Source organism: Macrotis lagotis, chromosome X, assembly GCF_037893015.1.
Source record: "Macrotis lagotis isolate mMagLag1 chromosome X, bilby.v1.9.chrom.fasta, whole genome shotgun sequence".
Taxonomy (NCBI): domain Eukaryota; kingdom Metazoa; phylum Chordata; class Mammalia; order Peramelemorphia; family Peramelidae; genus Macrotis; species Macrotis lagotis.
The window spans coordinates 98348621-98364286 of record NC_133666.1 but is presented as its reverse complement, the minus strand read 5'-3'; the positions used below and the strand labels follow the sequence as shown (position 1 = coordinate 98364286).

At 37.7% G+C, this 15666-nt stretch overlaps 1 protein-coding gene across 1 annotated transcript; it reads right to left on the bottom strand.

Moving 5' to 3' along the window:
- TOPORS (TOP1 binding arginine/serine rich protein, E3 ubiquitin ligase) lies at positions 1–14843 on the bottom strand. The gene is made up of 3 exons (XM_074207217.1): positions 14500–14843; positions 14034–14159; positions 1–9033 (listed from the first exon to the last, which is right to left on the bottom strand). Exon 3 carries the CDS (start codon positions 9028–9030, stop codon positions 6409–6411), a length of 2622 nt encoding a protein of 873 aa, XP_074063318.1. The 5' UTR covers positions 9031–9033; positions 14034–14159; positions 14500–14843; the 3' UTR covers positions 1–6408.
- Positions 14844–15666: the final 823 nt, after the last annotated feature.

Here is a 15666-nt window from a genome sequence, read left to right as displayed (position 1 = left end):
CATATGTATGGAATTCAGGTCCTTGTTTATCACTCATTACATTTCTTTTGATCTTGGTTACAGTGTATTTGTTTATGCAAAAGCTTTTTAATTTAATCAAAATTATCTAGTTTGTTTTTAATGTTGTTCTCCATCTCTTCCTTGGTCATAAACTCTTCCCTTTCCATAGATATGACATATGTATTATATACATATTTGTAATTTTGCTATCTCTTATATTTTATTTTTTCCTTAAGGATATGATTTCTCAACATATTCAATTCTGATCAATGTATAGCATGGACACAATGTAAAGATGATCAGATTGCCTTCTGTGGGGGTAGGAGAAGGGAAAAATTATAAAATGCAAAAAAATAAAATGGGAAGTGGTCTAAAAATTATATACAAATATGTGTATATTAAAGACATTCCAAATACAAAAAAAGAGCAGTGAACAAAAAAGAAAAGCCTGTATAATAGGATTAATACCTGAACAGAGAATGAAAGCAACCTGGGAATTCCAAAAGACAGAAATAAGGAAAGAAAACATTACCAGCACAGGAGACAGAAAGTGCAAAGGCAGGAAGGCAGGAGATAGAATATTGTATACACAGTCAACAGAAATAGAAGCTTCCTTTTTGTTAAAACATAAGTATGTTGGGACAGCTAGGTGGCACAGGGGATAGAGAACCAGCTCTGGGGTCAGGAGGACCTGAATTCAAATCAGACCTCAGACATATTACCTAGCTGTGTGACCCTGGGTAAGTCACTTAACCTCATAGTCTTGTAAAAACAAAACAAAAGTATGTTAAGGGTGAAGTAAAATGAAATAAGTCTAGAAAGATAGGTTGAAAACAAGTGAAGGGCTTTGGCTGGACCTATAAAAGCAGAGGAGTTTGACATGACATGTTCCTTAGGAGTATCAGTTTTGACTAGCTGAGTGGAAGGTGATGAAGAGATAGACCAAGTAAAACATAGTGACATAGGCAAGGTAATAAGGGCCTAGATTACGGTGGTGGCAGTGTAAGGAAAGGGTAGATGCAGGAGATTATGGGGTAGAATCAGGAAGACTTGGCAACTGATGGGGCAGTTAGGGGGCACACAGTGGATAGAGCACCAACCCTGGAGTCTGGAGTAATTCTTTGAAATTTTTCTTTTTTAGGTTTTTTTGCAAGGCAATGGGGTCAAGTGGCTTGCCCAAGACCACACAGCTAAGTAATTATTAAAGAGTCTGAGACTAAATTTGAACTCAGGTACTCCTGACTCCAGGGTTGGTACTCTATCCATTGAGCCACCTAGCCACTCCAATTGTTTGACATTTTAATTGGTGTAGCACTAAATAAGTAGTTTAATTTAGGTAGAATTGTCATTTTTATTATTTTAGCTTGGCCTATCCACAAGCAGTTGATATTTGCTCAGATATTTAAATTTTTTTTATTTGTGTGAGAAGTGTTTAGTAGTTGTTTTCATAGAATTTCTGTTTCACTGCTCTTCTATCAGCCCTTATCTGAACCCGAGTTCAAATTCCACTTCAGACACTACTTACTTAGCTGTGTGACCTTGGGCAAATCACTTAACTTTGCAATTGATTGGAGATGAGACAAAAAACAGTTGAGGGTGAACTCCAAGGTTGTAAGTTTAGGTAATGTCCATAACAGAAATATGGAAGTTAAGAAAAATGTTTTTAACATGTTGAGATACTTGTGGATTACACAAATAGAGAAGACCAGTACCTGTCTGATGATTCCGGATTAAAAAAATAACAGGATATGAGGACAGGAAAGACAAAGATACAGGCACTGATCTGCATTGAGATAATTGAAGTGACTGAATTAAATTTTGCCCTCTTTTGCTTCCAGATAGGGTCAGTAGATAACCTGAATTCATGACTCAAATTTCAGACACTCACTAGTTGCATGACCAGAGCAAGGCAACCTCTCTCACTTGATTTCAATTGCAAAATGGGGATAGCATCACTTACTCCCCAGGCTTGTGATGAGAATCATGTGAGATATCTGTAAAAGGCTTAAAGGAGTCAGTTGGCAGTGCATTTTTTCCTTACTCTAAAGCTAGCAAAATTGTGATCACAAGATATGTGAAGGATCCTGCCCCTAAAGCTGTTAGAGCATTGTTCATCCTATAACTAAATCAGGAGATGGTGCTTTTTGCCCAAAATTTTCTTTTCTATTTGAAACTCAAGGATCTCATAAACCAATCTTCACCTCACCGTTATATACCTTCATAAGAGGGAACAGGGATTGGGTGGCAGAAGATAAAAAGTTCCAAAGTTTTTGTGGCAAGGGAGTTTTTTCCTTTTATATAGCATTCTATAGACTGCAATTTTTTCCCCCTGGGGCATAGTGCAAAAATTATCCAATTAGGGAACTGGAGGGGGGGGGTAAGGGAAGAGCCTCAAAAATTTGTTAGTGTCATAAGACTGGTTCAATTTGATAACATTTTTTTAAAGTTTTTTTTTTGCAAGGTAAATGGGGTTAAGTGGCTTGCCCAAGGCAACACAGCTAAGTAATTATTAAGTATCTGAGGCTGGATTTGAACTCAGGTACTCCTGACTCCAGGGCTGGTGCTCTATCCACTGTGTGACCTAGCTGCCCCGACTAGTTCAATTTGAATCCAGTCTTACTCACCTCTCTTACCCAAGGTGGTCCACTGATCCAGCTTCTCAACCTTAATGAAACTGGAGATTCCAGTTTTGTTGTTTTTTTATATCCAAGAGACTAATAAATCGATCAAAAATTTGAGCCATTTAAGTCTCAAGTCAGTTTTAATAACTTCTGAGGGGGGGGCTGGGGGAGGAGAGAAAGGGCAATTGGGATTAAATGACTTGCCCAGATTTATACCTAGTAGGTGTCTGAGACCACATTTGAACTTAGATTCCCCTGACTAAAGGCCAGTGCTCTTTCCATTGGGCTGCCCCCCTCAATGACTTTTAAGAATAAGCCTGGTCTAGCAGCTCACATGGTGGAAATAGTCAAATTGGCCCAGTTCACAAACAGTACTTGCTCCATTATTAATGCAATAAAACTTAGGTGCTGGGAAGTCATTGTCAAGGAAAACCTTTGCCAGTTAAAATGAATTTGTCTAAAAGACTTTCTGAGGGATAATAGTGTTGAAAACGTTGGGGGCAACTAGGTGGTGCAGTGAATAGAATAACCCTGGAGTCAAGAGGAACTGAGTTCACATTCCTTCTCGGACATTTAATAATTGCCTAGTTGTTAAGACCTTATGCAAGTCACTTAACCCCAAAGCTTTTTTTTTTAATTTTATTTTTTATTCTTTTAAATTTAAGGCAATAGGGTTAAATGACTTGCCCAAGGTCACAGCTAGTCAATTAGTAAGTGCCTGCGGCTGCATTTGAACTCAGGTACTCCTGACTCCAGGAATTGTGCTCTATCCACTGCACCACTTAGGAGCCCCTAACCCCAATGCTTTAATACAATTTTTAAAAAAGAAAAAGAATTAGACTTGTTAGTTAGAAAATGGTCAAGTCCATCACTAGAGGTTTTCAAGATGAGGTTACAACACCTACCATTCAAGGTATATAATTAAGGGGATTCTTGCTTCAGCTCCCTTCTAACTCCAAGATTCTATGATTCTATAAATGAAAACAGTAACTGACAGTCTCCATAATGTTATATGAGTAGAAGGGGAAGGAAAGTGTGTTGATAGTTAATTAAAACATTTGATGGAAAATACAGATTGGCAAAGAAGTAGAAAATGAAAGTGGTCTTTAAATAAAAGGACTAGTCATGGAAACCATCCTAACATTGTTGGAACAAGTAGAACTTTAGCATTTAGCAAAGTCAGAAGTTCTCAGAGCGGTACACAAGATTTCTGGAGGTTCCCAAGACTCTTACAGTCCAGAAGGTCATAATACTAAGACATCATCTACTTATTTAAAATGTTCCTTTCCCTACTACCTATTTATGTGAAGCTGGATTTTTTAATTTACTTTAATCAAAACAGCCTATTTCTCGACAGATTAAACACATTTTTTTCATAAAAAAATGTTGTCAACATGTAATATTTTAATGAATATTTTAAAACTTTAAATTAAATTTAAATACTTTAATGAACATTTTAAAACTATCAGGTAACTTTTAATTCCATTAAAAAAACAAGATATAATCCACATAGTCAAAAGCTCTTTGGGGTCAATATTTTTAAGTGTAAGGGGGGGTGTCGAAACCAAAACAATTTTAAGAACTGCTGATCTAGCTCATGATGTTTTAGACAAAGTACTTTGCCTAAAATCACAGAACTAAGTGGTACAGCCACTTAGAACTGTCTGTCTAAACTTCCTGTATTCAACAAGTTATTAAGCATCTAATTTCAGTTTTCAAAACACTATATTTTTGTAATACAGTCAACTTTTCCAAAATTTAGAAAAGCAAAAATTTAATATGTCCCTTTAATCCACAAATCTCATTTTCAACAACTTTTGTCACAATGTAGATTACATAAATGTAAACCCAAACCTTAGTGAACTGAAAATTTTTCTATTGTTTTTAATAAAGCTGGAATTGTCATATGCTATTTAAAAATATTATCAACACATCTTATGGTCTACATCTCCATACCCTTAATAAATAATACTGTTCCCTATACCTGGACTGTCTAACTCACCTCTGAAACCTGATGAAATCCCATTCATCCTTTGTAGCAGTTCAAATGCCTCTTCATTTATGACCTTACAAAAGAATATTACGTATTCCTACATATTTAGGCAGTCATATTCCACTTAATGTCAGTTAAATTTTGTCACATCATCTTTATCTTAATTTGAACATTAGGAATTATGTTTACCACATTCTTTTTCTAGCCCTGAAGAACAATTCTTCATATGTAGGCACTTAATGTCTGTTGATCTTTATAACAAAAGTGACAATTTTGTTGGCAAGGGACAGAAAAGTAGAAACAAATATGCATAATTTAAAAAGCACCTTTAAAGCTAAAGAGGATGTAACCTGATATTATGTTCAAAAAAAGGGGGGGGAGATACTTTAGAAATTCTTTGGCAGGTAATTTTCAGTATTTTACAGACCACTAGTGAAAAATATTCAAATGAAAAGTTAAAGGCTGCTATAAGATCACAAATTATACTTACAATCAAAATTAGGAAATTGATAATTTGAAAAATTATATTAAATAACTACTGTAATTGAAGAAAATTATCTTCTAGAAATTCTTCATTTTCAAAATATCATACCCCTTTAAATAAAAAAAATTGGTTTATATTATCCTTTAATGTTCCTTCTACCTTTGAGAAAGGTTAAACCTCATTTCCCATTTGTACATTATTTTTAACTCAAAATCAATTATTCAAAAGTCATCTCAACTATATATTTTCTCAACTATAAAAACAAGATTGAGACAAGAATGAAATATTTTCTACAGAAGATGTGACAAATATAGTAAGTTTAAAAAAGTGCAAATAAATGCTTAGATGGAGGACACAAATGTTACTTATCATCTTGAATAGTAAAAATTACTAATATAACTTTTTTAAAGAACATTTCAAATAAAGTGTGAATGACAAGTTTTACTATCAAATTTTTGGGGGGTTATCAATTCACGCATGTCACACTATTCTAGGAAAAATACTGTTGTAGAAAATTTGTGGATTTTTTTGGTTAAAATATTATTGCTTTATTGAACTTTTGCTGAACTCATTTCATTAGCAGTCAAGTTAGACATGTGTACAAAAACATGAAAACTTATTTGACAGAAGTCAAATTCATGCAGATAAAAATAGTCTGAATCACCCTTTTAAAGATTTTTTCAAATTATACAAATTCTCTAAAAAAAAAACCCAAAACTTTATACATCATAAGTTTTGTAAGCAAATTTCCATAATAATTCTATCTTAAAAATCAATTTTAAAATATCCACTGAACATTTTCCATAATGAGAATTCAATATGGCTTTATGAATTACAATTTACATTTTATTTAGAAAAAAAGAATACAAGTTTTATGTTGAACAATTTTTTTTGAGTTTTATTTTTGAATAAAATGCTATTACAAAATCTTAACTTAAAAATTACTCTAAGAGTTTAAAGGGAAAAAAATTCTTAATGTTTTATTTTTTCAGGACTAATACAAGATTTCTCTATGAGATGCTTTGGCAGTCTTAGTATTATTGATGGTCTGTCTGGGGAATTCTCTATCACTGATGTCCCTGGAGATGGTAAGGGTACAGATGCTTCATTCTGCATAGATCATTGGGCATGTTGCCCATATCAGAAACAGGTTCTCTCTCTCTCTCTCTCTCTCTCTCTCTCTCTCTCTCAATCTCTCTCATAGCAGAAGTCTGTTAAGTTGAGGTTTCCTGGTGTGGAAGATTATAGTCTTCGTGACATCCAAATCACCATTAAATGAGAGGATATCACAGTTCAGAATAGTTATTCCATCATTTTGGGTAAATCTTATCATCTTTCCTCCTAACTGATTCCAAAACTGGAGAAGAAGAAGATTCTTTTTTAACATGCTGAGCTACTAAAGTGGTATGACAGTCAGAATCATGTTCTTTCATTTCTGGTCCCTTGTCACTGTCTGTCTCAATTGCAATAACAATTGGTGAAGACTGTGAAGAATTACTTGCATGATGTCTCCTGTGTTTTCTCCCATGCTTTTGCTTTCTTTTCTTCTTTTTATGATGACTACTTGTGTCAGTCGATTTGCCTTCATAAACTATCTCTACACTTGAGCTTCGGGCCCTCTTTTTCCCCTTGTGTCTACTATCCCTGCTGGACCTATCTGAAAAGCTATCACTCTCATTTTGGGAGCTTTCGCCATATTTACAAGTTTTCTCAAGACAGTTTTCCCTTTCCTTTGAATCTTCATTAGATTCAGTCTCTTTATAGGTACCCTCCAAGTACCTACTTTTGTACTTTCGTTTACCCCCAGGCTTTTCACATCTGACTCGTTCAGCATCTTCAGACAATTCTCTGGATTTATTACTAAACCAAGTACTTGACCAATGTTTTTCATTGTAGAAATGCTTCCTTTCATGGTGACTACTTTCCTTCCAAGCATTTGTACATTCAGAAAAGGTCTGAATAAATTCTGAACTAGCAGCAGACTGACGTTGATAATGAGCTTGAGTTCTTTCCCTGTATGACGACTCGTAGCCGTCTCTGTTACTATAGTATGCATATTCACATTGATATTGTCCTGTATAGTTATTACGTAAATTGTATCGTTCTCTGTCTCTGCTTTTTGATCTTTTACTACGATCACTGCCACGAAATTTCGATCTGCTTTTTCTAAAAACATTGTTTTCAGCACTTAAGAATGCTGTTTGACTTTTTCTTGACCAAAGGTTATCTCGAGTTCTTAATGTTTTCTCATCTTCTCTATCTTTAAGTTGACTAGCATCTCTGCTTCTTGATCGTCGGCTTTTTGCCAATCTCTTTCCATGATGTTTCTTACGGCTCTTTCGTTCACGTCCATCTTTGCTGAGAGAATATGAATCTGAACTTCTTGATCGCTCTCTCTTTTTGGCTATGTAGCTATGGCTACATGGAGAACATACTCTTTCTCCTGTCACTGATGAGCTCAAATCTCTGGAAGTTGATGCAACTGATTGTTTTTTCTCTTCACCAAAGGATGAAGTATCAGAATTATGTCTTTTAATTATTTTCCCATTTTTGGAAATTGAATATGGAGGTGAGCATCTACTAAAGTCATTGTCACTGGAATTTGGATCTGGCTTCTTCACAGGTACATTTTTCTCAGACTCTGATTCTTCAGTGTCAGATGACAATTCAACAAGTTCAGGAGTTCTTTCAGATAATGGTTTAACAAAGCCAACAATGACACAGTTATCTGAAGAACCACCATCTTCATTCATATCTGTAATTGTGTCTATAGCCACAGGGGTCTGGGATCTACTTCCTTCAAGTTCTTCATTTGAACTGCCATAAGCATTTAAATGGGAAGACACAGTTGCATAAACCTGCTCTGAACTTGAATATGATGGTCCTGGAGTTTCATCATCCCATGGAGCTTGACCAGTAGTCAATGTATTAGGCTCCAGTTCATGATTATCTGTCTCATTGGGAGAAATAGTAATAACCGAGGAATTTGACTGGCTACCTTCCTCATATGAAGGAGCAGGGCAGTCATAATTAGCATGCTCATCAAAAGCCTCCATATTAAAAGGAGATCGAGCAAAACTGATAAATTCATGTAAAAAGTGGTCAGTCCGATTAAGTAAAAAAGGTTTTAAGTCATCAACAAAAGCTTGACTCTCTAGGTCATAGCGAGTGACATTACTCATGATGATGTGCTGAACAATATTGACTAACGATCCATGAGTACCAAAAAGAACAGTTAGCTCACGCTTTAACCATGGAACTAATCTGTGAAGACAAGCAGGATTTCTACGGAAAAATTCTGCGGAAATATCCCTGTAGCGACCACCATCTTGAATATCTCTAACACGAATTCCAGAACGATAAAGAGTTCTTCTGAAATTAATAACATCAGATTCTTGAATTTTCCGCAAGGATCTTCCTTCCTGTCTCAATATATGATGGATTCCACTGTCTCTCTGCCGTACTGGTGGAGCAGATAATCCCTCAAACAGTACTCCATTGTCAGGTGGTGTTTCAGTCCTCCTTTGAGTGGTAGTAGTAGTACTCCTTTGGGAATAAGTAGAATCCGTACTCCTTTCTCTTCTCCAGCTAGTAGTTCGGTAGCGAAATCTTCGCCTATCATTAGCAAAGGACTCAGGAATATATTCCGTGGGTCTATGCCTTAGGACATATTCCTCAAAGTCATTTTCTGCTCGCACAGAATGAAAAATACTCTGAAAAGGCTGTTTGCAGAGTGGACATTCAGCTTTGTTTTTTGACCACTCCTGTATACATCGAAAACAGAACTTATGTGAGCAACGATCCAGATATGCCTCATTGTCAAATTTGTCCAAACATATGGGGCATTTAGAATCAGGAGAGTTATTAGCAGGAACTGTCCATGGCAATCTGCTAGTTCCAGGTCTAGGTGAAAAGTTGTTATCCGCTGCCATTACCTTTAAAGAAAAAGAAACATCAATATACTAAGATGTTAAAACTACTAAGAATGAAATTATAACAAAAGTAAACAAAATACAGAATCGTCGAACATACAATAGTAAAAAATTCTCAAATGGTTAAATTCAATTAACTCGTTAAGAGCTCTTTGGTTAGAGACCTGAAAGGAAAGCTATTGAATTTTTTTTTTTTTGAATTTCTGAACAACAACTAAAGGAGGTTATATTAAACCCAGAGTTTGTCCTTTGATTAATTTGTTGCCTGGGAAGGATTTTTTATACTTCCCCAAAAAGACTTACATTTTTCTACCTGCTACTATTGCAAGAGGACCTAATTAGCACCTACCTAATACCATAATAAGATTGTCTGCACTGCTGCTTATTGTTTATCTTGACACTGGCTGACAGGATTTATTGAAAAATGAAATAACTAGGACACTGCATCAGTCAGAAGTCAGAAGATAGGTGTTCAAATTCCAGCTCTGCTTCTTAATATCTGTGTTAACAAAAGGAAAATCATTCTTCCTCTAAGCCTCAGTTTCAAATTGCAATGGATAATGGGTTTGGACTAAGATGATGAAGATTCCTTCCAGTTCTATGTCAAAAAGTACTATTTTCCTTTGAAATTCACTCTCTTCTTTAATAGCTTTCTCCCATTGTGGTTCTATTCTCTCCTGCCCCAACCTTGTTTACTCAGCTTCATTTGTTATCTTTCTTTTATAGTATTATCAGTTGCCAGATTCCCTCTATGCTTAATATACATAATATGAACATTATGAACAAAAATTTTCTGCATTAAGTTATTATTTTCCTTATACCTGAAGTAAAAAGATGCAATGTTTTTTCAAAAGACTACAAAGATTGAGTTATTTCATTTTATCAATAATAGAATCCCAGGTTTAAAGCCTTACCCATTCTTTTTAGATAAAAGCAAAGCCAGAAGATATTTAGGGATCACCCTAAGGAGTTGGTGTCTGCCACGTACAGTGGAAACAACATTTCAACCCAGGTCTTCTGATACCAAAGCCAGCGCTCATCACTATCACACTGCCATAAAATAGTATTCAAAAGAATTATAGTAGAAGACAGTTATACCTCAATGAAAACCTTAACTGCAAACCTATCAAATTGGTTATTGTGAGGCTGGTATACCTATAGTTCCTTATTTGACTAAGATGTATATCTTACAATTCCTTCCTAAAATACTCTCAGCAGTCTTACTATTTGTTATCTACTATAGGAAAATGTTTTGATAGTAGATCTGAACTGAATGCTTAAAATAGCATACTGGATTAGTCATGTATCTCTTTTATTCACTACCCCAAAATTGATCCTCTTTATCTTCTTTTAGGATTTTTGCAAGGCAATGGGGGGTTAAGTGGCTTTCCCAAGGTCACACAGCTAGGTAAATAATTAAGTGTCTGAGGCCAGATTTGAACTCAGGTACTCCTGACTCCAGGGTCTTGCTCTATTCACTGTACCACCTAGCCACCCTGATCCTCTTTTATCTTCAATTAAGAGTACCAAAGATACTAAATTCAGCAAATGATGACCTCAACACATCTAAACAAGGTAATCTTAGAAGAAAACTACCTTCGATTTTGAGATTTTATTTCAATGGCTATGACCTCAGATATGTATACCATACAGTATTAATCCCTGTCTTTTTATCCTGTTCAATTTTTACACTGTCATTAAGGATGTTCAAATGTGCTAGAGGTTGTCTTAGTCTCTTAGCAGAATTAGAAAATTTTATCTTTTATTGCTCTTTCTCTACCCGTTTCTTCCCAGTGTTACATGTCCTTGGTAACATATTACCAAAACAGGCCACAGCCCATATTCAATCAAACATCCCATTTTTCTACAATTGGCTATTTGAAACAGATTCTGTGGAATTTTTGCTGATATCTAGTCTCAACATGGAAGAAAACTGCATATCAGTCAGCATCTAATGTCTATCAGAGATAATCCCTCCATGTTTATTAACATGATTGCACATCTTACTGTCTTGGGGAGGAAGAAGGGAGAGAAGAGATAGGAATAAAAATGTGAAACCTATTTTTAAATAAACTACTGCAGAAAGAGTTCATTTTATAGCTGGGCCCTCCACCTATTTTAATTTCCTTTGTAACCTATATTTTATACATTTAGTAATAATATTCTGAGAAATGGTCCATGGGATTCATTAGACTACCATGACATGAAAGAGAAACCCCACTTTATATGACTTCATTTTTTTAAAGAACACCTACTTTACATGATTCCAAGTTGATCCTTGCCACTAAAATTCCACCACCTCTATCCACCACTCCACCTTAAACTATCCAGCAGTTTAGTAAAGTATAGTAAGGTCTCAATTACATTATTAAAAATGACAGTAAATTCCAGTCCTTCCTACATACTGCTGCCAAAATGATTTCTATTAAGAGAAGACTTAGTCAAGTCACCCCCCCCCCACCAATACCATCAACTCCAATGGTTCCTCTTATTGCCTCTAGGATTACATGTAAATTCCTCTACTTGGCTTTTAAAAGCTCTTAATACAACTTTTCAATTTCACTGGACAACATTCCCACATTACTACCTCTCAATTTAATTTAATCCAGTCAAATTGGCACTTATTCGCTCTCGCTCTCATTCTCTTTCTCTGGCCATTTCTCATACCTGAAATTCACTACCTATCTCTGCTCCTTAGACTCCATTTACTTCAAAAAGAACCACATTCTATTGTACAAGAAGGTTTCCCTGATTCCTCCTGATAATACCTTCACTCCAAAATACTCTTGTAGGTGCTTATATGTCTATGTCTCTTCCATTAGAGGAATAAAGTCCTTTGTAGGATGGGACTGTTTCATCCCTTGTATTTGCAGGCACAGCAAAAGCATCTACTTCATGCAGGACAAAGATTAGGGGTTATCTGCTCCAGAAAGCTTTTTTCCACAGCTTAAAAAATAAATCTGTCAAATTTTCTAGAGTATTTTGCCTCAATTGGTGCTTTTCCCATAGCACATTCTCCCCAAATAAACTTACTCATGTCATGTTCCTGCCCTATATTAAATAGTAATACCTTGAGAATAGACAAGTTCTTTTGATCTTATATTTTTGATCTAGGCACAGCATTTTGTGCAAAGGAAGATTATCTTATTCTGTTTACAGTAATACCTCATTTACTTCAAAGATAGTGAATTTCTACCAATTGAAGATTTGTGACAATCCTGTCTAAAGCAAGTCTTTCAAACTTTTCCAACAGCATGTCCTAATATTGTGTCTCTTACGTTTTAATAATTCTCACATTTCAAACTTTTTCAATATTCTAATTTCTATTATGGTGGCCTATGATTGCTGGTCTTTGATGTTACTATCATTGCTAATTATTTTGAGGCACCACAAATTATGCCCATATAATACAATGAATTTGATAATTCATATTTTGTCTCTGCTCCACCAACTAGTTGTGTTCCCTCCCTCTTCAAGTCTCCCTATTCTTTGAGTCACAATAATATGGAAATTTGGACAATTAATAACCCAACCATGGTTTCTAAATATACAAGTGGAAGGAAAGTCAATTCAGCAATTTCATTATTCTCTTATTTTAAGAAACTGCTAATCATTCCAACTTTTATTAACTACAACCTCAGTCAGCAGTCATCAACATCAAGCCTATACCAGCAAAAGATGAAAGCTTAATATGATGGCTAGAATTATTTTAGTAATAAAGTGCATTTTTAAGTTAAGGTGTATACATCTTTTTTTTTTAAAATAATACACTTGCACACTTAGACTGCAGTATAGTACAAACTAAGAAACCACAAATATGACTTCATTTATCAAGATATTTGCTCAAGCAATATCAATAATTGCCTTATTATAGGGGTCTGAAACCCAACCAGCAGTCTGCTCTACCTCAGTACACCTCTGCACTTGCTGATGAATACAAAAAGTTATCCAAGAATCAAACTCTCCAATCCAGCCAATATCCTGTTCTCTGTTCAATTCAACATACTCCATTCTCAATTTTGCTCAGTGCCTTTGCTCAGGTGGAAAGCACTAAGTATACTAAATCAAGAATTTATTAAGCACTAGTACTAATTTACAGTAGAGATTCAAAGGAAGCATAAAAAAACAAGATTCCTGTCCTAAAGGATATCATATAGTGGAGAAAGTTCAATGTGCACTGGCGACCTCTTTTCCTTCAAGATGAAGAACAGAAAACATCTTTCCTTTGTATTTTTTTCTGACCAGTCCACTCCCCTTTAATGCTAGGGCCCTCCCTCTAAAATGCATCCAGACTTTTGGGATAACCAGTTTTTAACTTCTGTATAGGTGGCACAAAGCTCAAAAGGTCAGAAAACCTCAATTCAAATACTGCCTCCAATACTTAGTTGAGTGACTGTACAACGTCAATCAATGAAACACAACACATCAATAAAATGGGAATAGATAATAGGCCCCAAAATCCAAGTGCTAATTGGAAAAATCTTTTTTTTTGCAAATTAAAGTGCTACATAAAATGCTTCAGCTAATGTTTTGCAAACTTTAAGGTGCTGTAGAAAAGGTGTATTTATAGAAACTTTGAAAAGTGGCTTACAAATACTGCTTCAATCGATGCTTGCAACAAACTTGGAAGGGAGGTACTATTAGTCCCATTTTACAGATTGAGGGTGAGGTAAAAACAGGGTGACGTAAAGCTAGTGTCTCAGGTCAAATTTCACCTCTAAAATTTTCCTAATTTCAGTGGCAGCACTGTCCAGATTAGATTAAACCAGACAGATACTGGGGATTCTGACCTTTTTTGTCATCACTCTTTAAAAGGACCTATGTTTCCACGATGATGTTTTTGTAAGCAGAATAAAATAAGTAGGGTTTTAATTATATCAAAACTAGTTATAAAAACATCTTTAAGCGAGTTCTGAGAGATCCCCAGTTGAGAACTCGTTCTGACACGTATATGTGAGTGTATCTATGAAGGAGTAAATGTTATTTAGGCTGAGTATACCTACCAGTTCCCACTCCAACAGAAGAGAGCAGGGATGGTTTCCTTTTTGTATACTCAGCACACAAGGTGCTCCTCCTGATGCTCCATAGGCCAAGATAAAATATCGCCCGCGGGAGTCTGCCTCTTCTCACTAGAATAATATCCAAATCCTGGTAAATCGGGCGCCCCCAGTCCAAGCGGCTCCGCTGCGGCCTCCCCTCCTCAGGTAAAAAAGGAAGCTCGGCAGCGATCCCTTGGGCCCTGTCCGCACGACACGGGCGCCCCCCGCCAAGGCCCGGGCGGTTCCCCCCCGAGACAGCCGGGTTCGGGAAGCCCCCTTCAGGTCCGTGGCAACGGCCAGGGCCCGGGGCAACTCTTGGAATCACCCAGGAGGACCGGGAGAAGAGCGCTCCCGCCCCCCGGGGCTCGGAGCCGCGCGCAGCGCCACCCCCCACCCGGCCGGGGCCTCCAGCCCGTCCCCCGCGGCTTACCTCCGGGGGCCCGGACAAGGACCGGTATCGCGAGAAGCTCCAAAAACCGATCCGGCTGCAAGGCAGCAGAGACCCGCTCTCACCCCCGGGAAGGGCTATCGCGAGACGCCCCCCCAAACGACCCGGCTGCACAGCTGCAAAACCCCGCTCCCACTGCACGCCGCGGCAGGGTTATCGCGAGATGCTCCGGCACGACCCAGCGGCAGAGCGGCGAGAACCCGCTCCCATCTCACAAAGGCTATCGCGACACGCTCCAAACCGGTCCGGCAGAAACGCGCTCACGCTCTCCGGGCCGCGGAGCATCTGCCCCTCCCGCCTCCGGGCCGCGGACATTTACGGGTAGCGACCTTTGTGTCGTAGGGCGCAGGTCACCAATAGCGCCGCCGTACGCAGGGGCCGCCGGGGATCCTCCCACCGGGCCCGTCTACTTCCGCTCGGACGCCACACACCTGCCGCACTGCGCACGCGCGACGGATGGGGTTTTTGTTTTTGTTTTTTTTTTAATGAAGGCACGCCCACCGAGGAGTAGGTGGGCTTAGCTGGAGTGCTTTGGGGCCATGCTTGCCCCGGGCGGGATGTTGCTAGCCTTCCTTCTCTCTCTTTCGGTTGCCTCCAGGCGGGGAAATGGAATCTGGAGTCAAAAGTTCAAACCCTCCTTCTAATGATAGCTGTAGAGTGCCTCCCTTGAGGCCGCTAGGGGGCGCAGCGGTGGTTCCGGAGTCAGCAAGATGTGATTTCAAATGCAACTTCTTTTTTTTTAGGTATTTTTGCAAGGCAAATGGGGTTAAGTGGCTTGCCCAAGGCCACACAGCTAGGGAATTATTAAATGTCTGAGACCGGATTTGAACCCGGGTACTCCTGGCTCCAGGGCCGGTGCTTTATCCCCTACGCCACCTAGCCACCCCCAAATGCAACTTCTGACCCTAGCAGCCTTGTGAAAAACAGTGATAATAATGGCACTTAACATTTAGGGTAGGTGTAAAGTGCTTGGCACGGTGCCCTGACCCACAATAGGTGCTTTACATGTTTATTTCCTTGAACCTCAGTATTTTCATCTATAAAATTAGGAAATTCAACTATATTATTGAGGAGGTTCTCCCCCTGCCCGCTTAGTCTCTAATTCTATTCCCTATGAACTAGAATATGAAATTATCTACCACTTAATAA